General features: G+C 38.6%; 2 protein-coding genes across 7 annotated transcripts in view; one reads left to right on the top strand and one right to left on the bottom strand.

The window, feature by feature from the left end:
* LOC106824012 (uricase) overlaps nucleotides 1–27,131 on the top strand; it is a 93,733-nt gene that overhangs the window by 23,058 nt on the left and 43,544 nt on the right. The window contains exon 1 of one of the 3 annotated variants that reach the window (XM_070486712.1): nucleotides 10,153–10,311. The exons of the other annotated variants lie outside the window; for them this stretch is intronic. Coding sequence (XP_070342813.1) covers nucleotides 10,306–10,311 — 6 coding nt within the window. The 5' untranslated portion in view covers nucleotides 10,153–10,305. Of the gene's footprint in view, nucleotides 1–10,152; nucleotides 10,312–27,131 lie in introns of those variants that run through there. 3 annotated transcript variants of the gene reach the window in all.
* DNASE2B (deoxyribonuclease 2 beta) overlaps nucleotides 10,318–27,131 on the bottom strand; it is a 111,012-nt gene continuing 94,198 nt past the window's right edge. For 3 of the 4 annotated variants that reach the window (XM_070486709.1, XM_070486708.1, XM_070486707.1), the window contains exon 4: nucleotides 10,318–25,327. In XM_070486709.1, coding sequence (XP_070342810.1) covers nucleotides 24,987–25,327 — 341 coding nt within the window. In that variant the 3' untranslated portion in view covers nucleotides 10,318–24,986. The remainder of the gene's footprint in view (nucleotides 25,328–27,131) is intronic. The other variant, XM_014830037.3, reaches the window with a different exon arrangement.

The raw sequence follows: 27,131 nt of genomic DNA, 5'->3' as shown, positions 1-27,131 counted from the left end.
ACCAAACCTCCAACATTCCAAGAAGTCACTAAGGACAAGAATATGCTCTTTGTAAGGACTGATAAAACTGGACTTTGTTGATGACTGAGTCGCTAACCAATCCATGAAGTATGAGTCTGGCCTTTTGCCTGATGACTGAATCTCAAGCCAAACTGTGAAGTACAAAACTACCCTTATCTCATCTAGCACCAATGAACTCTAGTGTAATGCACCTCATTCTTCCTTTTTTCTGGTGAAAACTCTAAGCCCCTCTCCTGTAATCGAAACACACTGTGGCTTTCTACCTGAATCTGTCTCCCAAATCGCAATTCTAATTGCCCAAATAAATATCTGCTGTTTCAATTGTAGTAATTTTTCCTCAGTTGACAGAAGATAAAAACCTTTGGATAAATGAAAAAATCCACTAATCAGAAGATTCAAATCATACAGTTCTAACTTTATCAAAAGCACTTGATCCAAAATAGTAAAGCCTAATGAATTTGTTACATATTTTCCCACCTTTTTCCTACTTATTCTTGGGTCAGGAGATTGGTGCTATTTGGCTTCATGCAATTCATTCAACACATGTCTATGTGTGTCTGCTAGGTACCAGGCACTCTTTCAGATGCTGAAGATACTGCAGGGATCAAAACAGAGAAATATCCTTGCCCTCATAGTGCTTATCTTCTAGTGAGGGGACAGATAAGAATGATAAAAAACTAAAATATATATTATTTTAGATGATGATAAGTGCTAAGGAGAAAAAATAAAGCAGAGAAAGAGGGTAGGGAATGTCCAGAGTGAGGAGTAATAGTACAATGTTGGATAGGGTGGCAGGGAAGGTCTTACTGAGGACGTAATATTTGAGTGAAGTTGTAGAAAAGCAGAGAGCGCAAACCACAAGGATGTTTGGGAGAAGAATGTTCCGAGCACGGGTAACAGTAAGCGCAAAGGTCCTGAGCAGGGAGTGTGTGCCTGACTTATTTGGGTGACAGCAAGAAGGCCAGTGTGGCTGAAGCAGAGTGAACAAGCATAGAGTCATAGAAGATGAGGCCAGACAGAATCTGACTGACTTTGTAAGGATTTGGGATTTTAGACCATTGTGAGATTTTGAGCAGAGGAATGAGCTCTTCTGGCTTCTTTTTTAATACAATAGAATGAAAGCAGAAAAAGGTGAAAATAGAGTGGATGGCTAGAAGACTGGATTTTGATTTTATAATCATTCCATCACATATTCTGGAATACGCATACCATCATAAACTGAGAATTTGTTAGTAATGTACAGGGGTACATGTACTGATCAAGGTTTGTGATGAATAATGAGTTACCATATAATAAAAAAGTTGACCACTAAGCAGGGAATAATTTTTAGAATATTCAACAGTTGACTCAACAGTAATCATCAGGGAGCTTTTTATTTAAACAAATGAATGATTAGATTTGAGAATAGAAATGCAAATATGATTCTAATTAATATTTTGTGTTTGTAGAAACTTATCCCATTTTACAACATTGTGACTTATGCAGAAAGAAATTTACGACATTTAGGAATAGTTCATCCTCTAAGAGAGCAGCGCCTTCCTGACTGTATTAATCTAGTCTAAAAATTTCAACTAGGACGATCTTTTGATGAAAAACAGAATAAAAACGTGCTTTCTTTTCTTTTTTATGTAGAAACTCAGCCTTCATAGCAGTCCTACTTTCCAGCAAAGTCTTTACTTACGTTGCAACTATTTGTACTTTCCTAGAATTACTTTAAATGCACTGCATTGCCATTGTACTCTATTTTATTTTTATAATTAACTCTTGGAAAATTTTAACATTATTACCCCAGAAGCTAGTCCCTGAAAGCAAACTGTGGTTTCAGTATATACTACTAATAAGGGGCTTAGCATGTTTTTAGATCTGCAGAGAATCCTTTACGTCACCCTTCCACACAAGCATCATTAATTTGAGTATTAGTCTTTAATAGTATTGGTGGTGTTCAGCTCCACCGATGTGGGAACACTCAAGGATCTACCTCATGTCCCCTAGAAGACTTTATTAGTCACCTGAGGTACGAAAAGCCTTCAATGATCCCATGGCTTAACACTCATTAAAATCTTTCATTGTTGGTTCATTCAGCACATGTTTATTGAACACCTCCCACACAGCAAGCTGCTATGGGAGGATACAGATAGTCAGAATCAAAAGAAATAGCCTAGTAAACGTATGAATTATCTTCAATTTAAACTTTTCTACTAATAACAACTTTACCCCATCCTCCAGTATTATTATTCATAAACTAAAAATGAATCCTAGTCACATAAAGTATTACAAATATAGAACATTACCTTTTCTATATTGATCCTGAATTTGAGAATCTCTGTTTTCTCTCCTCCTCAGGCTTAGAACAGACAAGGATCTATTTGTCCCTTATCCTTCCACTTTTCATCCATGCCCAAAGTTCTTAAACATTCACAGTATTTCATTTTGTCTGACCATAGTTGCTGATTCCCTCTGGTTAGCTAAGCTTGTATGTTTTACACAAACCTAGAATTCAAGGCTTTGAGGGATTTCTCTGTCAATTCTAGAAGGGAATACCGACTGTGTCCCCTTTATTATGTTTCCTTGGATACCAGAAAAAAAATTCAAGCTTTTTGCCTAAGCTGGGTTTAGGGCCAGTCTTAGCTAAAGCATGGAATTTTTGTAGGTGCTCAGAGCCTTGTTCAAGGCCCTTCTCCCTTGCAGGGAGACCCCATGATGTCCCGAGGCTCCCTCAGGATCACTTGATAGGTCCCTTTCTTCCCCAGAGAAAACTGAACCTCTCCTAGCCACGTTTCCTCCTTCAATACTCTCTCTAGAATTTTATAGGGTAGATTTTTTTAGCAAACAAATCTTTGTGGATCTCCTCAAACCACAGTAAATCACTGTATTCCACCTTCAGGATAGCTGCTCCATAGATTTAGAATCATAGCATATTTTTAGAACTAGAAAGAACCTTAGAGCTTTTCTGTTTTTGTTTGTTTTTTTTAATTAGCATGATCTTTGCTTAAAAGAAAATTTATCTGGGAATCCAGTGTATAAAACAAGCAAGGGTAGAGCTCTGCTAGTTGGAGGGGCAATGGGTCCCCACTGTTCTTTCAGTTCTCACCCTCCACATCCCCAAGGCAGCCTGGAGAGATCACAGAAACACTCTCCCACAGAAACCTCTGAAAACTGCCTGATTTACTAGATGAGGATTGCCTAAGAGCTTAATTTTGTACTTCCTCCTGCCTCTTGGAGGTCTCATATCTGTTCTCATGAGCTTGAGACTGTTATCTATCTGCCCCCAACCTATTTGGAGAGTGAGGTGCCAGCCCCCTGACAGTCACAGGCCTAGCAACACTTCCCCATGGTGAGTGTCATGAGGTTAGGTTTGATGGATAAGGGTCCTTGAAACTATTCCAACTGCCTGCACACAAGTGCTAAGTTTTTTCTTAGTACAACCTTACACTCTTAAAAATATTTAGCAAAAATAGAGACTTGTAAAAATGTTCTCCTTTCCAGTGACTGTGGTGAGAAAGCACTTCCCTGTGAGTTTGCAAAGACAAAACATTTCTCATTCTCACTTCAGCTTTTGACCAGCAAAATCCGGCTGAATTTTCCTTCATATCAATTGTCTCTGTCCTCGGAGGAATCTAGGGCCATTTTCATTACTTTAATGGACGTGGAGGGAGGATTCGCATGAAGCTGATAGTGGTGATCGTTTTTGGAAAGATCCATGTTAGAGAAGAACAGATTGTTTATTTACATGGCCCATGTGACAATTTAGGACAGCTAGACGATAATCAGGAAGCCTTGATGTAGGAAACTTAATTTAGTTTAGGCGCTGATTTAAAAACAAAACTCTATGTTTAATGGTGAGGGAAGAGGAGGGAGCAATTGGAGGCTCCTTTGTTTTTATTGCTGGTCATTAAATTTGCCATCCTATTAGCCCGCACTCTTCTGGGGAGGCAGTGGGGTATAGAGGAATGCATGTGGGCTTTCAAGGCCTTTGTCATTAATTTATGCTTTCTCTTTCTTCCTTCTCTTCTTGATAATCTTTTAGGCTCCTAAAATGTGCTTGGTGTTGTTAGCTGCTAGAGACCCAACACTAAATTACACAGTATGGTGCTTACAGACCGGGGAGGATTCACATTCCATCTTTGCCATTTACTACCTGAGCAACCTTTGGCAAATCACTTAATCTCTCGGAACTTCAGATTCATCTTTTGTAAAATGGGAGTTACAGTAACTCCTCACCGAGTAGCACCAATTAAATGAGAATTAAATGAAGTAAAGTGCAAATTACCTCTGTAGAGTGCCTAGCACATAGTAGGGTCTTAACAAACGGGAGCCTATTATAGATTCCCATATTTATAGTCGTTATAACCTGATATTTAGGTTCATCTTCCCACATTCTATGAGGAATTCTCTGAGGGTTTTGGCATCTAGCTCTTAGTTTCATTCTTCCTCAGAGAACCTCGTGAACATTCCCCTTCAGCAACCTTTAGACCAAGAGTTGCTCCATCCCAGAGATCTTGAATTCTCAAAATCCCTTCTGGATTCCAGCTTCTGTCCTTCAACCTCTCTTTTCAGTTCACTCTCCCACTAAATGGGCTTTTCAGTCCCTTTGGTATCTCTGGTCTCTGGATTTCATCTTAGTTTCTCAAACTGTCAGCCAGACCCCTCCACTCCATCCCTTCTCTCCATGCCAATTTCATTTCCTTTCATATTTCTTCTGCACACCACACCCAAACATTCACTGTCACAGTCTCACCAGGACATTACTCTTTTGTCCATTCCATTGGCCATGGAAATCTGTAACTGAATCAGCCCAATTACTTTTTTTTTCTTCTCGTGCCTTTGGTTTACCTGTTGTGCTGCAGAAGACCACTCAGCCAATGCTCATCTCCTTCAGCTTATATTTCCAGTCTTACTGTCCCCTCAGTACTTCCCAGGAATCTTTTACAAATCTTTAGTTGGTTTGATTTTCCTTTCCTTTTATAGCAACTGCTCTAGTATAAAACCTTAACCAGTCTCCTTAAACCCTCATCTCAATGCTGTCCTCCTGAAATCACCACCCTCCACCACTATTCAGAAGTCATTTGTACATCCTTTCCAACTGTCCAGCTGTCCCAGAAGAAGATGTATTCTTACTTTTTCCCAAGGTTCCACCTGTGTTTTTGATCCTTTTCCCTCCCAACTTCTCTCAAACCTGTCTGAACCAATCATTTCTTCCCTCATCTGTCTCTCCCTCTTCCTTGCCTCATTAACCGTCAAACATGATAAAGTCAGCTTGTCTTAGGATAATTTCTCCTGACCCACTCTCTCTTCTGGGCACCACCCTGTTTCCCTTCTACTTCTCTGCCAAATTTCTTGATAGTGTTGTTTATCCACATTACTTTTTCTTTCTCATTTTTCATTTAAACTGTCACTAAAATTGAGCTTTCACCTCCACCACTATAGTGAAACTCTCTTGGGGTCACCAGGGACCTCCTAAATAACAAAGCTAATGGATTAAGTTCTCCCTTCTTGGCTTCTCTTTGGTTTTTGACACTGTTGACTTCCTCCGTCTTAAATTTTTCTTGTCCTTTGGTCAATGTGATAATAGTTTCTCTTAATTTTCCTCCAAAGTCTCTGAGGATTCTGTCTCACTTTCTGCTAATGGTTCCTCTTCTGCCCATTCTTTAAATATTGGTGATGTTCCCCATGTTTCCATGCTCAGCCCTCTTCTCTTCATTTCCTATGTTTTATCTTTTGATGATCTCACCCATATGTATGATTTCGACTCAGCTATATAGGTTATGATTTTTAAATCTGTAAATTCATTTCCCAATCCCTATGCTAAACTCTACTTCCTCTGGTAATTGCTAACTGGATAGGTTGCAGGCACTTCAAATTCAGTGGGGCTCACCTGCCCCTTCTTAATCTAACCACCGCATCCCTACCACTTCTCAACTTTAGTGTTAGATGTTTTCAGTGATTTCCATGATGAAAGAAACTAAGACCTTTGCAGAGCTCTTTTTCTTTCTCCCTCTCCCCTGTTACAAGTAACTAATGGTTAACAAAAATCACTGGTTAATTTTATAAGCAATTTCCTGCCCTAGGCCTTTTCAAAGATTCAGATGGCACCCAGAGAACTTGATAATTTATATCAAGATGAGAATGATCTTAATCGTCAGACTCACCCTGAGTTAAAAGAGAGGAAATGAAGAAATTGCCCCAAACAATGAGAAATCTGGCACCTGCTCAGAATTTACTGATGTCTGATCGTATACAGCAGGAAAGGAAACTTCCAGTGTCATTTAAATAAGTTTCTGATATCCTTGGAATATAATTTTGCAGATAAAGTCCAAAATTATTTACTAAAGACATCTGTCTCATTTTTGTTTGGTTTGGTTTGGTTTTAAATTGAAACAAACAAACAAAACAACCTGGGCTGCTTGGTCAGCAGGGGGAGCACTGCTACTTTGCTCTGGGAAGATTTTCACCAAGGCAACAACTATCTTTAGTATAGACCACATCCTAGCAACAAGGAGGAAAAAAACAATGATACGATCGATAAATTTGCTCTCTCGTGGTTGCAATTTTTAAAAATAGCTTTTTTCGCCGTTGTAATTCAGTAGTGTTCACTTAGGAAGGGGTCATCTGCTGTCTTTTCATCTTCTCTGTCCTGCCTTTCAGTCACATTCTAATTACAGAGAGGTATGTTTATTTAATCCAGGAGACAGAGTTTAAAATGGGTCACAGAGGCTACTGTTACAGCACCTGGTCAGTATTTAGGCTGTGTCTATATGACACAGAAACAAGACACTGATTTGCTCATTTTATTTAAACTAGTCAGTTCAGTGAAAGAAGTCAGTCAAACCAGATTTCTAAAACGTCCTTTTGTTTGAGTGAATTGATTCAAGGAGATGGAAATGGGGACATGGTGTCCTTCCCAGACTCAGCTGGAGTGATGCCTATCAAGGAAGAGTAGCAGTGCCATGAAAAGGAGGAGTCAGGAGACCAGGCTCTCATCTGGATTCTGCTCTCTGATCACGGACAAAACATTTTACTTAACTCTTTGAACCATGATTTCTTCTTTTGTTAACATCACGCACTTTTATGAAGAGAAAATGATACATATCTAATAGATTTGAAAATACCTTGAAATGTCAGGAAATAGTTATACAAAAATTTACGTAAAAGACCTAGTTTGACACATATATGTTTGTACATATATGGGCTATAGATGCATATATAATGCATATATACCCTATGTGTATATATGTATATAGATATATATGTATATATGTGTGTATGTGTATATGTATATGTAGCTAGATATATTTACGTAAGATATATATAAGAAATCTATATCTATCTATATATCTTTCTGTAGCTATAGAGACTATAGGTGTATAGATATACCTACCTCTACATATATATGAAATCTATACACATACAGGAGGTAAACAAGTAACGATAATTATTTCTGAAAGTCTTATACTGTTTATAATAATTTTTCCACTCACTGAGAATAGTAATAACTTACAGGCAGAAATACTAAAGAATTCAGAATAATAAAGAATCCAAGAAATATAGAAAAAAACCTAATTTATTGATAATTGTTTACTTCCTAACATTCTTATTTGGTGAGGAGAAGTTTGTATCTCTTACTTCCCATGCACGCTTTATAAGAAAAGAATTAGAGATGATGTGTTAACTAAAGCTTATAATACAGACCCATCCTTATCTAATAATATACCTGATTAAATGCTCTCCCAGTTTCACTTTTCCCTTGTCTCATTTGTACCCTGAATGGAAGCATGGCATCAAATATTTTTGTAAGCATTTTAAGAGGAATAAATGATTAAAAAAATACATGATTCTGAATAAAGAGAAATCTAGTTTGGCGTGATAAATAGTGTGCATTTTATTTACTTAGTTTCTAAAATGGCTGATTTTTCCCAGTAAATCTCTGTTTATAAATGACAACAAATAATTTTACATGTGACATTAGGACTGTTGTTTTTTTAAGTAGTGAATTTTCAAGAAACAAATGGAATAGGTTTCATTTTTACCAATATGTTCTTCCATTATAAAGTGCAATTTGATCTATTTGATCTGTGGCTGGTTGACTCAGAGGTTCAAAGTGAGGTGCTAATGAATTCAAACTAATAAATTTAATTCTTGTGAGGTTTGAGCTTACTCATTGCTATGGTCACAGACGCATCCCTCGTCCTAACTAATCATTCATCCTACAAATTATTATTGCTGTCCATAGCTGAGACCAGACAATGACATGTCATCTGCGTAAGGCAAAGCTGTCTCCATCCAACTCAAGTCCCTTACCCTACTTCTAAGTGTTTTTAGTATCATCTTGTGACAGCTCATTCATAATTATATTTTATATTCATGTAGTGCTTAGGAAAGTTTACAGATTGAAGAATTCCAGATATTTTAGTTGAACTCTATGGGAACACTGATATCATACCAGAGAAAAAGCTGAAGTGTAGTGAAAAATATGCTGTCCTGGAAACTAGACATACTGTATTTGAATCCTACTCTTCCATTTACCACTTTTGAGCACTTAGACAGGTCACTTAACATTTTGCAGCCTCAATTTCCTCATGGAAGTGGGGAGAGAAATACCTATTTCCCAGCTTTTTGTATGGATTAAATAAGATAATGTATGTAAAATACCTAAGCATAGTGCTTGGCACAGAGTATGTACTCAGTAAATAGTAGCTATCTTTATCCTTCTTATCACTATTCTAACTCTTACAGAATGGGTATTGTAAGAATTAAATAAATATGGAATATGGATCACATTCTTTCTTGAATTGAAAATATGTTGTATACCATTAAGTGTTAAATTCATGTAAAATATTACTATATGACTAGGAGGAAATTATGCTAAGAAAAGTTAAATGATTTCTTTGTTCATTAATTAAAAATTTTACTTGGCAAATTATTGTATATTATGCACAGAATACTGAGATGGGTATCAAAAATTCTTGTGTAAGACTGTCTCTTCTGGGTAAGATATAGTAGGCCATGGCAAACCAATGATCCTCCCAGTGCAACAACTAGGATAAGATGGATAAATGACAAAAATTGTATTTTAAAGGCATGAAGTTGCTATGGAAGCAGTGAGGATTAGATGAGCTAAAATTCCAGAGAGAGCAGAATCCTTTCCACAGCAAGCTGACGCTGTCTGATATTTTTTCCCTAGGGCTTTTGGCTGATTCTGAGTGTGGGTTGAGGGTTTGCTTAGGCAGAGAACCTTTGCTGGGGCAAAGAAAAATCAGTGAAGGTCTTACAGTGTTAAAGGGGTAATGTGACAAATAGGGAGGAGGAGACAAACACATGGTTGATTTTCCCCATAACGTATTTGCTGAATTCTTGTCCTGCACAGGAGCCTATGGAGCTGGGGCAAAAGCTTCCAAAACACAGAAATCTTTTCCAAAAGAGTGAAATCTACCTCCCATAGTCTTGAAATTCTTAGGAAACAAAGGCCCTCTGGGGAGGACCTTGCCTCAAAATGCCTCCAGTCTCTCCTCAAGACATTTACCAGGTATTGAAACTGTAGGGGACAGGACGCTGAAGAGCTAGGCTGGAACTTCTGAAGGGCAGAGCCGGATTTCAGGGCTGAGGAGATGAAGACCCTTAGGCTCACACTCACAAGCCCAGGAAAGCCATGCCCTAGAACAGGGACAGATCAGCAATAGAGCAAGTCTTAGTAAAGCTGCAATCCAGGCCCAATCCACCTCAGTTTCTCATGTAATTGAGAACCAACTCCTTACCCTCTCGGCCTAACAGAGGAAAGGGGGGCCTCTCTCTGGCAGTAGGTAACATTTGGAATCTTTATGATTTTTTTTATGCCTCATGTCTGGCATATGATATAAAATTAGTAGACATGTGATGAGGCAATAAATGTGGCTAACAATCAAGAGAAAAGGCAGATAATAGAATAGAAGCAGGCCCATTGATGATCTAGATATTGAAGGCAACAGTCAATAACTGTAAAATAGTTCAGAGTCTAAAGTGGAGGCCAACAAAGGAACCAACAATTCCAATACAGAGTAATAATTACTTACGATTGAACTATGGTTTGTGAGGGAGAGTCCTCAATAAAGAGACACTGGGTTGGGGCAGTGGTAAGAGGAGACGAAGAACGGTCTTTGGACTGTACTCCAGAACCAGGGCCTCATGTCTTGGATTGTGAGTGAGAATAAATCCAAGATTCCAAAGAGGAGCCAAGGAATACAAGCAAAAAGTTCAGGAATCAAGAACTGAAGTGTGAAGGCAAGGACTGAAGACATAGCCTGATCCAACATGCAGGTAAAGCAGCACACTGGAGGCAGGCTGGAGGGAATAGATTTGAGAGAGATTAAGAAAGCAGAATCAAGAGAAGGTGGCCATCCTTTGGAACGGTAAATGAAGGAAAAGAAAGAATCCATGGTGTCTCCAAAGTTGGGTTATTGGATGTATGGTTCCCAGATAGGTAACAACCAAGGAGGAGCAGGTTTGATGAGCAGGAACAAGGCTTGACTGTGGGACATTTTAAGTGCCTTCCAGGTAGAGATCTTCCCTACACTATTTTACACACTCACACGCACATAGACACACACAAGTGAGAACTTTGTCAGAAATATAGATGTGGGTATCATCAAGGCAATAGTGGGTAAGATGGCCCAGGGAAAATGTTTCAAGTGAGAAAAGATCTGGAGACAGAACCTTGAGAAATATTGACACTGAGGGTTCAGAGAGGGGAAGGGAAACTTGAAAGGAGACCTTTGTAAGACAGAGATAGGAAGAAAGAAAAGCAGAGCAGTATCAGAGACCTGGAGGCAAGCATGGCTTAAGAAGGGGTCACAGTCAAATGTGCAACTGCAAATGTGCAAAGGATAAGATTAAAACTTAAAGAAAGAAAGCTTTACAAATAAGCAAGAGAAGATTCCTTGGAGAGCTGGCCACAGGATTCACAGCTTTTCCTGAAAGTTTAATTGTGAAGGAAAGGAAAGGTATTGGTCAGTGCTGGGGGAGGGTGGGATGCTGTAGGACCCAGGTAGGTTTATGTTTATTTTCAAGGTGGGAGAGACTTGAATATGTTTATATGCTGCAGAGAAAGATCTAGTAGAAAACAAGTGGCCGAAGATGTAGGAGGAGATAAATAATAACATCAGGTCCTAGAAGAGGTAGGAAGATATGGGATTTGGCTTAAAAATAGGTATATATATTTATATATCAGTAAGATTATATAGATAATTCTCACTGGATGAGATTTTTAATATAGTAATATAAAATATACCTAATGTTTTAAGTGGAAGTACTATTATTAGCCAACATAATATAACCCAAACTTAAATGCCAATTTTAAAATTTTATTTTGGAAAGTGATTTTTCCAAAATGCTTTACTTTGCCTTCATAAACAAAATGTTCTGAACATAATTTGACCTTTTCTTGATGACTCACTTTAAATATTAATCATTGTCCAATGCTATAACATCACCATGCCCTCAGGAGCATTTGAGGTCCCCAAGGCTGTTAGCCCAATGCTAAATGGCTTCAGACAGCTGTGCATTTAGAGTTCTTCTGTCTTCCCACTCCGTCATTTGTCACTCCTCTGCTGTTGTCAGTGTGTCTTGTCTCCCTGCTGCTCGTGTGTTGCTTTCACTTTGTACCACCTGCTGGGTGAGGGCCTGAGCATGGCTCCAGCCATCCCCAAAGTGCAGACACGGACATGGGGACAGCTTGTTCAGCCACTCAGGTGCTTTTATGCAGAGCCCTCGCCTAAAGGAACTCAGGCCTTCCTGCCTCCAGGTCCCCACCTGGGCTCCAGGAGGGAGTTGAAGGAGCTGCAAGTCTGACTTCTTGAACATAGAGACACAGCTGGCAAGCTCTGCAGTTTAGCCCAGCCTCTCCTTGGTCACGAGGCATTCTTCCTTCTGGAGGTGTGTAGACCTGAGTCATCAGGAGGCTCTGATTAACCCCTCATCTGCATAGGGTCCTGAGCTACCAGGCACTGCTGTAAATGAGTCTTGAAATCTGACCAGTGTTTTATTTTTGTTTTTGTTTTTCTGTCAATCGGGTCAAGTTATTTTGTCCTTCATAAAATTGGCTGGATTTTTATGGCTTCATTTCCTGCTCTCTGAGAACTAGCTGCTCCAGGAAGAGATTACCCCATAGCTAGCATCTTTGTCTAACTCCCCCCAGTAGAAGGTACACCTCTCTCTTTGGCTGAATTGCACACACATGCGCACAGGTACCCACAAGAGCAGAGGCAGAAGCCACTGGTAACTGCTGCTGCTTCCCCTGCAATGAGGCCTTTATGCCCACGTCCATATTAACTGCAGGGATGGTCTTGACTTGACATCCTCTGGCTCCTTCCTTATCCTGAGGTCTCAGATGGATAAGAGGAAGCTGGGTCTTAGCAGTTCAGAATTATGAAGGAAACCAGAATATGTCATCCCCAAATATGCCACTTTGTCTGAAGGATTATTTTGAGCTAAAGGCACTTCAAAAACAGCAGGTGCAGGAAGGGTGCTCTGACTGCCCCTTTTCTTCCTAAAAGCAGGAGATAAAAGTCCCATGTGAAAGATATTCTGCCTGTGTCAGGAGGAAAGAAACATTCTCAGGGAGCTGAGGCCCAGAGAATTCTGTACAAACAGACCTTGTTAAAATAACTCTTTTCTCCCCCCATATATTTTAGTTACTTTTCCACAATTGCCTCTCTTTGTTCAACCTAGTATAAAAACATTTAGATTTTACCACTTCTTTGGGTCTTCATTTCCTTGTGAAGGCTCCACGTCACATAAAACCTATATTAAATGACACTCGTATCATTTTCTCTTGTTAATCTGTCTTATGCTAGTTTGATTTTCAGACCCAGCTGGAGACTCTAAGAGGGTAGAGGTAAAGTTTTGCCTCTCTTATGATTACCTCTGGAAAATGACAGCTTTGTCTCTGGAAGAAGTGGTTAGAATTTTCTGCTGTCCTCGCCTTTAAATGTCTAGTGAAATTCTAGGTGCAGAGGGTTGTATAGTTGTATATCAGGCACAAACTTACGGTGGAATCACATTTTCAGAGGCAGATATAATATAGTCAGGGGTACTAGCGGGAGCTGCCAATAGGTTTCTGAGCAGTCAGTTGCTGTTAAATTACTGATGGCAAGTTTCTGTCCAATGTTTATGTAGCAAGACCCTGCCTATTAAGTGTGCAGCGATTGTTAAATCGTCAATAATGAGATCCTGGAGGCTGTAAAAGTCAGAATGGTTTCCTGTTTCTCTCTCCTCAAAGCAATGTTTTCCCTTGGGTGTTATGTAACAAGCTTTGTGAGAGCAGTTGGTTATGGTGGTAAAATCTACTTTCAGGTAAGAGAGTAAAAAATAGAAATTGGTAAAAACCAGTTACATTTGATCAAAAATTATACCATTTTTGTGTAAACAAACAAATATGTGTATATATAGACATATAGAAAATCATTAAAAAATGCACATAAGAGTTTTAACAGTAGTTTTGTATGGGTGATACCAGAAATACTTTGAAAAGTATTAATTGGCTTATAGAGGCATAATTTGCATACAATAAAATACACCCATCTTAAGTATGCAGTTTGATGAATTTTTACAATTTATACATATTTGTAATTGTCACCACAATCAAAACAAAATATTTGGGTCTCCCCCAAAGTTTCTTCCTGCTCCTTTTAGTCAATTCTGCCTCTCCGACCTCCAGCTCCAGGCAACCAGTGATCTGCTTTTTGGCAGAAGTACTTTGAATTTCCTTTTGCTTATCTGTATATTGTAATATAAAAATCTGTATATTTCTTTTTTTAATAAACATCTATTTTAAAATTTAAAAATAGTTTTAAAACTATGTTAAAAAACAGGAAAGAAATGCAAAACATTAATCTATGAGATAAAGTTATTTCAAAATTGATTTATATATCTCTCCCCCATAACACATACAACAACAGGTGGGATTTCTATTTTCCTGCTCTGCCCCCAACTTTAAAGGCCCGCATCCCTGCCACCCACCCACTCACACTCCAGTCATTTGGCTGACCCAAAGTCACTAAGACCAGCCCTACCCCCAAAGTCAGCAGCTCCCCACCCCCATCATGAATCAGTGGCCTACAGGAGTTATAACAATCTTCTCACCTAAATTGGAAAAAAGGGAGACAGTCCCCTTTTCGGAAGGTTGTAGATATATGACATTGATATCAATTTACTGTTTAGGACAATTATTTAAATTACTCCTCTTCCTTCAATTGTGTTTGAAATACCTCCCAGCCATAGAGTGATAATTAAACATAGTGGAAGCTTAACATAGTCCAAATATATCAAAAAGATTGCCTTCTGTGGATAGCTTTCCTGCCAAACCACTGGAAACCTTCTGAGACTACAGGAAATGAAGAAAAACAATGCTGAATGAAATAGACAGGATCTTGGGATTAGGTTAGAATGCTGCAGACCTAGGAAGCTGGTGGCTTCCCTACCTACAAAGGTTACGAAGGTGATCCTAGACTAGGTATCAGGTACACAAGGTACCTCCATTAAAGCCAAAACAAATTATGATATATTTATTGGACACATGCCTGCCAAATATCCAGATACAAAATCCTTCTTTGTACCAAAGCAGCATGTACACTTCAGTTGGTGCAGCCCTAATGAGAACGGACAATTTTATTTAGCTAGCATTGCCCTCAGGGAGTAGGGATACAATATACACTGCCTGCTTACTGTGTGTAGGAAACTTCACGTATCTTCTTTTTCTTCATTTTCTCCATTTCACCGATGAAGAAATCAAGGCTTTCGGGGGGTTAGGTAAATTACCCAAGGCTGCATGGAAAATGGCCGAACTGAAATTTAAACCTCTAAAACTCTGCTCTCTTGAAGGGCCTCATGCCTGTTTGCTCTGCAAATAATGGCAGCAGCACCATTTAGTCTGCTTGTTAATGCTGTACTCAAAGTGTTTACAAAGGATCCTCATGGATGGTTGCAAGGCTTATGCCTGTACCTTCCTCTTCTCTGAGAATATTTCTTCCATTCATTTCCTCTTGATTCCTCAAGTGTGAGATAAAGTAAAAAATGACTGGCTTTTATGTATTTGTCTATTTGTTATTGAGAAGTCACTATCACCATGGAGAAAGGGAACAATTCAAATAAATAGCATTCTCGGTTCCTTTACTCTTTTCATACCAATCTGTTGCACTGCTTTCTTCATGGCCTTGGGTATTTGTTAGACTGTGGTGCAGACAGAGCATTTGCTTTTCCTTCAATCTCTGAATTAATAAGATTAATTAATATAGTTAATATTTATTGTTGTTCTGATAATTTAAAATGGAAGATAGGGGAACATTTTTATGTGCTAGGGGAACATTTTTATGTGCTAGGCACTAAGTGTTTTACATAGATTATTTTATTCCTATTATTAACATTCTTGTTTTTCAGTTTAGAAAGTGGCTTAGAGAGGTTAAATAATTTGTTCAAGGTGACACAGCTGGTAATTGCTCAAGGTCGACAGAGCCAGGTTTCAAACCCAGGCTGTGTGATTCCAGAGCTGTTATATTTCACCATGCTCCTTTCCAAATTCAACTGGGCTCTCATAGGGTGGTGTACTGAATTCATTCAAATAATACTAATATATTAAACATTTCCTTCAAGGAGCTTTGCAAAAAAAAAAATGAGGAAAAAACAATAGCAACAAAAAAACAAGCAATATTAGAAATAAATGAGTCAAGTGGAAAAGAGAAGCCAGTTAACAAGGAAGAGGGAGTGAAATGGGGTTGGGGACAGCCAGGATCTTTTTTTTTTTTGAGGAAGATTAGCACTGAGCTAACTGCTGCCAATCCTCCTCTTTTTTGCTGAGGAAGACTGGCCCTAAGCTAACATCTGTGGCCATCTTCCTCTACTTTATATGTGGGATGCCTACCACAGCATGGCTTGCCAAGCAGTGCCATGTCCGCACCCAGGATCCAAACCGGCGAACCCCGGGCTGCCAAAGAGGAACGTGTGCACTTAGCCGCTGCACCACTCGGGTGGCCCCAAGGGACAGCCAGGATCTTGACCTCTGACCATCCCTGCCTGATGCAGGGAGTTGTATTGATGCTTTAAAGGGGAGTTGACAGAGAGTTCCATGGCATGGGCCACTGCCTAGAAAGCGATGAGACATTTTAGTTGTTTGGCTGGTATGTGGCTTCTGAAAGTCTTTTGTAAAGGGAAGTGTCAGAAAAAGTGGGAAGAATGAAACTAAGGAATGGGCTTTTAAAGTGATTAATTGAAAAGGAGTACATTCATTTGAATGTATAAGTGTTGATGAGATAGATAAGAAATCATTTTAATCCCTTTGTGGTGGTGCCTCATATAGGCCTGGTCTGGTCTCATAAGGTTATAACAACTGCTCTGGCTGGAGCATAATTCTAATAAAGTCACAGTCATATAGGTCATAGAGACTGTCTGTTTACATAGAGTACATCTTTACCACTTGATCATACTCAACCAGCCATCCACAGGACACTGGTGACAAAGGAATCTGAGTGAAATAGTATGTATAAATCCACTGCCGTTTTTACACAAAGGCTTGTGGATAGCTTGCCAATGTTCAATAGAATCTTTTGATGGTATGTAAGCAAATACTTATTGAGCACCTACTATATGTCAGGTTCCCATTATGGAAATAACTATACTTATTATTAATTTAAGCATGAAATCTTGACAGCCTTTTTTAAAAAAAATGTCTCTCACATTGATCTTTTCCTGTTTCATTTGTTAGAATCTCAGGGCAGAACATCTTATCTGACATCAAGATTATTGTCAGAGCCTCCTAAAATGGAATAGAATAGGAAAGAGTAAATTGTTTTAGAGCTGATGGACATGATTTAGTCCAAATCAGGCTCAGACCCTACCTGAGACTAACTTTCCTCAAATCATTGGCTTTATCATGGTGTTCATCTATCTCCTCAAGGATCCTCAGGGTTTGCCCATTGAGTTTAATTCTTAGTTTGGCTTTAAGGCCCCACCTTGCATTGTGGCCCTGCTCTACCTGTCCAGTCTCGTTTTTCTTACATTCCCCAAGCACATCCTCTCCTTTATTCAAGCCTCACTCCTTATCGTTGTCTCCTCCTCATATCTCAGGTCTGCCTCTGAGACTTTGCTCATGCTATTCCTTTCTCCTAGAGCATCCTTCTTCCCATTCCAATTGTCTAAATTCCACCCATCCTTGACGAGCCTTTCGTTTCCATCTCTTCCTTGAAGACTTCTTGACTGTTCCAATCTTCATTAACTCCCTTTATGAGCCAATAGTGTAATTATAATTCATCCTACAATTTAGTGCTTAATTATCGAATTTGGGCATTGGAAAGGACTTTAAGATCATCCAGTTCAACCTCTCAATATATGTGTGAATTCCCTCTAGCACAGCCCTCCCAGTGAGCTTTTGCTCTTCACTCAAACACATATCTAGGCAGATCTTGCCATCTTTACATTCATTCATTCATTCATTCAGCTGACATTTACTGAGCACGTAATGTTCCCAGCATTGCACTAGGGACTGGGAATTTGACAGCGAACAGAACACAAAGATCTGTGTTCTGTCATGAAGAAAACATCATGTAGTGGTAAATGCAAAAAGGAAAGAAAATAGGGTGTTTTATTAGAGAGTGACTGGAGATACTAATTTAGATAGTGTGACCAGGAAAGGCCCCTCATAAGAAAATACTTTAATGCTGAGGGGCTGTTGATGAGAAGAGGCCAGTCATGTGCATATCTGGGAGAGAAGTTTTTCAGCCAGAAGGAACAGCAAGTGCATGACTTTGAGGCAGGGTTGGGTTTGGTGAGTTTGAGGAATAGAAGATTGGCAGTGAGGAAGTGTAGTGAGTGGGCGGAAGACATGTAGGAGAGCTGCTGGAGAGGGAGCCGGGGGTAAATCCTGTGGAGCTCATAAACCATGGCAAGAGGTTTGAAAACACAGTTTGTGTTTAGTTTGAGCCGAATATGGATCACTCTTTTTCCATTCCTTTATCCTGGCTCTGCCTCTAGATGTCGTGTAGAACAAGTGTTGACTCTCCTCCACAGAATAGTCTTTTATATATTGAAGATATCTATTCTGTCCCCAGTGAGCCCTTTCAGGGATAGACATTTTCATTTCTTTCTGCTGTTCCTTCTACTGTCTTAGGAGCCATCACTATTCTGGCCAGTTTCTTCTACACATCCTCCTTTCGGTATTCTTCATAAAGGTGGTACGTAGGCCACTAATACAGGTTGGAGTATGTCTGTTTCCCTACTCTTTCTAATATATGTTCTATTCATACATCTCAAAGTTGTATTAGCTGCTGCTTCTTTCTTTCTTTTTTCAGCCAATCACATTGTTTAGTCATATTTAGTTTTCTGCCAAAACCCCTGGACCTACTTCTATATCGTCAGTTGCTCAACTGTATTTCCCCTCAACTATACCTCTGTAATGGTCATTGGGGGTTTTTGTTGGGTTTTTTTCTTTTTGGATACAAGGGCAGAGTCTTACATTTATCCTTATTATATTTAGTATTATTTGATTTAACCCATTATACCAGCCTTTCAAGATCCCTTGGGAAGCAATTTCATCATCTGCTGGATCTGCTATTCCTCTTACCTGCTTGTCATATACAAATGTAATAAAAGTATTTTCTGAATACTCACGAAAGTCATCTAAAAATGTTTATGGAACAGAACTAAGGACAGACTCAAGTATAAGATCTATAAGGGCAGAAACCGTCTGTCTTGTTCATTGTTGTTCCTTTTCTCATCATAGTGTCTAGTATAGAATATGTTTGATGGATTAAATTGGAAAAAATGCTTGAGCTCTTTGTTATGATGCCAAGGACCTCCCTTCAAATTGACACAGATCCACTATTACTGCCCTTTAAATAATGCATAAATTCATTGGACTGTACTCTGATTCATCCAACGTTATCATATTGACCATAGGGATATCAAAAGAGACCTTTGTTTTATTGCTGCCCAAGAATACCATACCTACTGCAATTTTATGATCCACCAATCTTGTAACTTTTGTCAAAAAAAAAAGGAAATGAGGTGGTCAGAAATGCCCGACTCATAGAGAACCTGGTTCATGCTGACACCTGCAGATTGTCTAGTTGATCATTTTCTAGGTGTTTACCATCTAGCCTTTTAAAGTTCTACTGGCTAATTATGCTGGCAGTTACATTTGGGACCACATCGTCCATCTAGTTTTGAAAGTTAAAATGATATTTGTTGTTTTCCGTGTTTCCTCAAACGTCTCTGGTCTTCCAGTAGTTTTCACTGTTGTTGATCGGGCCTGGAAACATGGGCTCATTGTAGAGAGCTGTGTGCCCTTTTAAAATTGTTTTGCAGTGGTCTTGGATTTAGGTCTCTCTGACCATTTTTTTCTACCTTATTAGTTTGAATACCATTCATCTTTACTGAAAAGACAGAAATAAAAAAGAAAAGCTTTTTTTTTGGCATTCACAACTACTATTAGTTCCAGTGTAATCCTGATCCAAAAATAAATATAAAACATTTTTCATTAACCTTCATTTTTGTAACAAGTAGCCATTGTGGTTTCATACAGTTCTGTATACATGTTGGTGCCATTCTTTTATTCTTCTTTGTTCATTGTCCTTTTTCTCCCACACTTTGTGTGCACCTAAGTTATATATGAGCTCATGGGAAAGCAGGTGTAGTTACCTTGCTTTCTCTACACCTTTTTCCCTTTGTTCCTCAGAGAGAAAGCGCATAGTCAGAATTTCATTTCTGATAACTTCTAAACCTCTTGAGCTGCAGTCCCTTTAAGAGTCTTCTGCCATGGAATCATATTTTCTTTTGTACCTCAATCTCAGACTTTCTGAACTTGGGCTACATTCAACTTTTCTTTCCCTAATGATCATCTAGGGACATCTTCCTCCTTGGGCACCATTACTTCCATTTCACCAACAACTCCTCCTTGTTTGCAAGTCTTAGGTTCTAGTCATTTCGTCTACTCTTTGGGAGATGAAATTGTTAGTGTGTTAAGCCAAAAGTTAATCAAGAATTATTTTAGCTGAATGAGACCCTTAGTAAATATCTGAATATTTGAAGCTCTATCATTACTCTTTCTTATTCCATCCCACCAAGTCCTTCCTATTGCTCCTGTGAAGTATATTTACCATGCTATGCTACAAACTCAAGTTTACTTTCTTTTTAACTCATCTTCTGTGTTGGTATCTAAAACACCTGAGAGTGTGAGACTGTGAGAATTGTTTATGACCCATTTCTCAATTATTATTTGAATTCAAATTATTTGGCACCACACTCACACTGTCGTTCTTGTTTCTACATGATTTAGACAAGAATTGTTTGCTTGCAAGAAACCTGCTCAAACTAACTTAACCTAAAAATGGGCATTTAATGAAAGAATATAGGGTATGTCATTTATGTGACCAGAGAGAATAGCTTGGCACCACAAGGAACTCAACTAACATCTGAACAGTTAGCAATTGATATCACTCTATATATGCTCCTTTGATCTCATGGTACGTTTGCACTGTTCTCCAGCTTCTGCAGCCCAGCATTCTATGCTTCACTGTACACAAGGCAGAAAATGGTGATATTATCTCCAATGGACATGACCCTCCAGATCAAGTACCCTATCCCAAAACTCAGTCTTGGTACTCCTGTTTTAAACTCTCCCCCAAATCTGATTGCCTTGGCTTTGCCTATGGCTTATTTTCTTTGGTGTCACAAGCCTATTCTTGGTCCGGTTATTTGGAACTGGAGAGGAAAGGATCAGATACCAACAGATTGTGGAAAATAGCTTTTCTAAGAAGGGTGTGAGGGCATAGCATAAATGATTTGGAATTTCCATGTTGGAACTGCCATCCTCCGCTCTAATTAGTACCATAGGTTTATTTCTGTTTTTAATTTATTTTCTCCATAATTCTCCAAATCACTGGGTAGCATTCCTGGGCCTATGCTTAAGAAAGGCAGCAATACTACTGCTCTTTGGTTTATTGTGGCTGCCTCTAAGCTCCACCACACGGAACTACCAACACCAACATGTATTCTTTCCTCCCAGGGTCAGTATTAGGTATCCTTGAATTACCAGGGCTATTCAACTCCTTGCCAGCATCTTTTTCTTCCTCAAGGGGTGTCTAACCATATTCCATCTCTGCTTCAGGAGGAACCACATCCTTAAGGTACCTCTCCAGTGGGCCAGCATCTCTCTGTCACATTCCTACTCTTTATTCTATGGATTTTTTATCTTAATTCTCTTCTCTTCAGACTGCTCTATTGAGCTTGGTGTGAAAGCACTTTTCTAGAAGGTATGGATTTATCTTTTAGGGGAGGAGGCTCATATGTACTGTGTATTTTTAGGCCAATAGAATTTCTTCACGTTTGCTTTCTCTTTTTCATTTTCATTCATTCTTCTCTAGACTATTGGATCAAGTTTTGAACCTCTTCACCTTTAAAGTCAGGATTTTATACTTTTAAGTTTCTCTCTTTTAATTCTATTTTATTGGAATTATTTATGTTCAGATGCTCTTGGAGAGGCTAAAACATATTTTTCAAGCTTCTTCCTATTTTCAAGCATGCAAGTTAGCTAGTTAGTATTCGCCATACCCATAACTCATGCTTACTTCTGACAGGAAGATAAACTTAGCTTTTTCTCTGCTAGTCATTGAACCAGTACCATTAGGTCCCATGAGTTTTGGTTGGTATTGAGATATCAAGATATCTATTATCCTATATTGCATCATTTTCTTTTATCGTTTCTTGGAACAGAAGTTAAGAGCATAGTCTTAGAAGTCAGATAGACCTCTATGATACTGCACAAGTTACTGAAACTCTGTAGGCCTCAGTTTCCTTGTCAGCAAAATGAGGATAATAGTTCCTACTATATAGCATTGTTATGAAGATTAAATGAGAAAATGTGGGTTGAATGTTTACTACATAGTAAATACTAAGTACTAGTTCTAGTTATTATTATAATTACTTTTGCTAGATTATAAGCTTTTTGAAATTGAGAACTATATCTCAAACTTTATTAAGAAATTAGTACTTAATACAAATTTATTATTCATTTATATAATAGTTATGTTTGGTGATAAGTACTCCAGAAAATGAAACATACTGGAATTCAGATTACTAGGTTTGATTCTGGTTTGTTTATGTTACACTTCTTTATTTCCCCTAAGTTAATGGGCTGCACTTAAACTATTTTATTTCTTTATCCTAATCTGACAAATTTTTTTTATTGAGTTCATAATAGTTTATATCATTGTGAAATTTCAGTTGTACATTATTTCTTGTCTGTCACCTCAAAGTGCTCCCCTTCACCCCCTGTGCCCACCCTCTACCCCCTTCCCCTGGTAACCACTGAACTGTTTTCTTTGTCCATGTGTTTGCTTATCTTCCACATATGAGTGAAATCATGTGGTGTTTCATGTGGTCTTTCTCTGTCTGGCTTATTTCACTTAGCACAATTCCCTCCAGGTCCATCCAGGTTATTGCAAATGGGATGATTTTCTCTTTTTTTATGGCCAATTAGTATTTCATTATATATATATATATATATAACACATCTTCTTTATCCAAGCATTGGTCTATGGGCACTTGGATTGTTTCCATGTCTTGGCTATTGTGAATAGTGCTGCAATGAACATAGGGGTGCATCTGTTACTTTGGCTTGTTGATTTCAAGTTGTTTGGGTAGATACCCAGTAGTGGGATAGCTGGGTCATATGGTAGTTCTGTTTTTAGTTTTTTGAGGAATCTCCATACTGTTTACCATAGTGGCTGCACCAGTTTGCATTCCCACCAGCCGTGTATGAGGGTTCCCTTTCTCCACACCCTCTCCAACATGTTATTTTCAGTCTTAGTGATTATAGCCATTTTGACAGGCATAAGGTGGTATCTTAGTGTAGTTTTGATTTGCATTTCCCTGATGATTAGTGATGTTGAACATCTTTTCATGTGTTTATTGGCCATCTGTATATCTTCTTTGGAAAAATGTTCACATCCTCTGCCCATTTTTTGATCGGGCTGTTTGTTTTTCTCTTGTTCAGTTGTGTGAGTTCCTTATATATTATAGAGATTAACCCCTTATCAGATGTATGATTTGCAAATATTGTCTGCCAATTGGTGGGTTGTCTTTTTATTTTGATCCTAGTTTCTTTTGCCTTGCAGAAGCTCTCTAGTCTGATGAAGTCCCATTTGTTTATTTTTTCTTTTGTTTCCCTTGTCTGAGAAGGCATGGTATACCAAGAGATCCTTTTAAGTTCGATGTCAAAGAGTGCACTACCTATATTATCTTCCAGGAGTTTTATGGTTTTAGGACTTAACTTCAAGTCTTTGATCCATTTTGAGTTTATTTTTGTATATGGCGTGAGATAATGGTCTACATTCATTCTTTTGCAAGTGGCTGTCCAGTTTTCCCAACACCATTTATTTAAGAGAGTATCTTTTGCTCATTGTATGTTCTTGGCTCCTTTGTCGAAGATTAGCTTTCTGTATATGTGCAGTTTTATTTCTGGGCTTTCAGTTGTGTTCCATTGATCTGTGTGCCTGTTTTTGTACCAGTACCGTGCTGTTTTGATTACTATGGCTTTGTAGTACATTTTGAAGTCAGGAATTGTGATGCCCCAGCTTTGTTCTTTTTTCTCAGTATTGCTTTAGCAATTCGGGGTCTTTGGTTGCCATATGTGAATTTTAGGATTCTTTGTTCTATTTCCATGAAGAATGTCATTGGGATTCTGATTGGGATTGCATTGAATCTGTAGATTGCTTCGGGCAGTATGGACATTTTAACTATGTTTATTCTTCCAATCCGTGTGCATGGAATCTCTTTCCATCTCTTTATGTCATTATATATTTCTTTCAATAATGTCTTATAGTTTTCATTGTATAAGTCCTCCACCTCCTTGGTTAAATTTGTTCCTAGATACTTTATTCTTTTTATTGCGATTGTAAATGGGATTGTATTCTTGAGTTCTCTTTCTGTAAGTTCATTATTAGAGTCTAGAAATGCAACTGATTTTTGTAAGTTAATTTTGTACCCTGCAACTTTACTGTAGTTGTTAATTATTTCTAATAGTTTTCTGATGGATTATTTAGGGTTTTCTTTACATAAGATCATGTCATCTGCAAACAGCAAGAGTTTCACTTCTTCACTCCCTATTTGGATTCCTTTTATTCCTTTCTCTTGCCTAACAGCTCTGGCCAAAACCTCCAGTACTATGTTGAATAAGAGTGGTGATAGTGGGCATCCTTGTCTTATTCCTGTTCTCAGAGGGATGGTGTTCAGTTTTTTCCCCATCGAGTATGATGTTGGCTGTGGGTTTGCTAATCTGACAAAAAATTTTTAAAAACATATTACTCATTTATCAACTTTCTTTTGTCTTTTCTCACTGGATGAGGGGATTCAGATTCAAATTTCACCAGTATTTTTAAATGTCAACTCCATGTCAGGCTCTGTGCTAGGTGCTCAAACATACTGAGATATTATATCCATTTCATAGATAAGAAAACCAAGGCTCAGAGAGTTCAAGTGAATGTCCCAAGATCAGACAGTTAGTAAATAGCAGCTACAAGAATGACAAGGCTAAACAGTGAGAAAGAGCTTAAAGAGGAATATGACTAGATAGTATGAAGTATAGAGAGAGAGATTTTTTTTTTTACCACCAAAATGGTGGGGAGGTGTGAAGGAGACGAAATTTAATCTGTGAGATGGCCAGTCAATCCGTGAACAATTGAGAGTTGACTAATCTAGAACAAATGTTTTTTCTTTCATTCCTTCCATTCTCATTTTAGTTATATAATAGTTAATGTTTATGGCATATAAATGCAAATTAGATAAATTGCCACTAGTTGGAAGATAAAATGGTAAACATGAGAGAAAAGCATTTTATTTGATATGTGGACTATAAGTACATTCACAGCCTTTTAATATATAAAGAATGGATCTAATGGAAGAAGACATTGTCAGTGTTCAAAACAATAGTACATGTTCTTTCACCAAGTTCAGTTACACTTCTCATAATACAAAACTAATCCTTGAAATGCTTGGTAAATAAGCTGATTCTGGGTACAAATGAATCCTCCACTTCTGAAGGCTTGATATGGGCTCCGATTTAAGTCTCCAATACATGTCCAGTGATTTTTGGTGCCCTTTTGGGAAATGCACCATTTGGCGTGATCCAGATGAGAACTGAAATAAGATTGTCTAGAAATTTTAATTGCTTTGACATTGTAGACATGGTAAGGAAGGGAGCAGTTTGAAGGAAGCTCTTGTCTCTTCCGCTGCCAGGTTTCTGTTAGCAAGTGAGTCTTCAACCATTGAGCCATCCAGGCTGCAAAGATGTCTAGAGTTTATAAGGAGAAAGATAGTGAGGTTGGTATTTATACTTAGATAAGTCCCTGAAAATATCCTCAGGAATGGAAATCATCATTCACTCCTGATATGTGGATGTCACAAGCACAATAATAACAACATAATTGAGATAGTGGATGGGAGAACATTTTGGAAATGCTAAAGTGATATGCAAATAAAAGTTATTATCATCATTACTATGATGATATTGGTGTCTGAAAATGTCTTCTGTTCCACACAAACAAGGGAGCAATATATATTTTTGTCCTGAAAAGACCTTTGGAAAGAATAAGGTTAGAGAAGTAACTAGGGCCTAGCTTCTTGGGATCTTTGCAAGTCGTGCTAGAATGTTTGGATTTTCCTGAAATCAATGGGGAATTTTTAAAGGAATGTTAGTGGGTGATTAATAGAAACTGATTATAATCATAAATATCAGCTGCCAGGCAATATGCAGGATGAATTGGGAAGGGTGCGTTAGATTGGAGATAGGGAAAACATCAGGTTGTCAGGATAAGTGTGATAATAAACACAGGCATGGACTATGGTGGTGGCAGAGTTTGGAGAGGATAGGATAAATATAAAAGTTATTAAGGACCTGGAACTGATTGATTTAGATGATTTGATAGAGGGGTAGGAAAAAGGAGGGATCTAGATTGCCCAGGTGATTATGTCGAAAAAGAGTAGATTTGTGGGAGATAATGATGAGTTTGGAATGTTGAATTTGGCGTGACTGTGCCACCTCCAAGTAGAAATATCCCACTCATCTGTCCGCACAGAGGTGTGAGATAGAGATCAGACTTGGAAATCACCTGAGTGCTTGCTGGAATTGCCCAGTCTGAGTATATAGAATGAGATAAGGAAGAGTGTAGGCCCACATGGCAACCCATTCACCTAAGGAGTAGACAGAGGAGGCGGACCAGGCAGAATAGACTTACAAGATGTGGCAGGAAGACCAAGAGACTGTATACTGCCAAAAATCAGTGAAGGGGAGTGTTTCAGGAAGGAAAGGGTTTCAACAGTGCCAAATTCTGCAGAGGCTATTTCTGTCCTGTTAATTTTTGGATCTCTAGTGCCTAACACAGGGCTTGGCAACTCTGAGGCATTCAGTACATTTTATTTAATGTATAGAGGAAGGAAGGAAGCAAGCAAGGAAGGAAACAGCAAGGTCAACTAAGACAGTCATTGGTGCCTAGGGAGAGATTGGAGTGTCTACAGACAGAGAAGCAAGGATATAGTGAAGGAGCATTGAGCAAGTGAAGGCCCTGAAGAGTTTTAAAAAGAAATATGGAAGAAAAGGAAAAACAGAGAGATAGGGGATTTAGGATTGAGAGAGGGTTTTTAGGCATGTTTGAGTGCTAAGGGGACAGAGTTTGTAGAGTGGGAGGGTTGAAGTAGAAGAGAGAGAACAGATCAGGTGGATGAATTGAAGTATTCTGAGGCTGGGATAGGCTCCAGGGTACAGGAGGTGCACTACTTCCATTGGGATGGGAGAAAACCAGTATGAAGGAATGGAAATAGACAAGATTATTTTGTGTGCTATGGAAGTGGTTTCTCCCTGGTGATCTCTGTTCTCTCTGTGAAGGAAATAGTGAAGCTGAGAGTGAGGAGGCAGGGTAATGTAAAGTTTGTGAGAGTAAGGAAGGCTTAAAATAACTGCTTGGAGAATGGAAGAAGAGGGGTCAGCTGTGGTCCTGCACCCAACAGGGGCTAGAGACCGTGTTTTTACTGGCCTCTGGCTGGATGGTTGTAAGATAACTTTTGTGGTCAGATCAGCAACCCTGCTATTTAAGTGGAGC

Source organism: Equus asinus, chromosome 16 (assembly GCF_041296235.1).
Source record: "Equus asinus isolate D_3611 breed Donkey chromosome 16, EquAss-T2T_v2, whole genome shotgun sequence".
Classification (NCBI taxonomy): Eukaryota; Metazoa; Chordata; class Mammalia; order Perissodactyla; family Equidae; genus Equus; species Equus asinus.
Note: the sequence above shows the minus strand (reverse complement) of the source record. Positions and strands in the feature narration are given on the sequence as shown.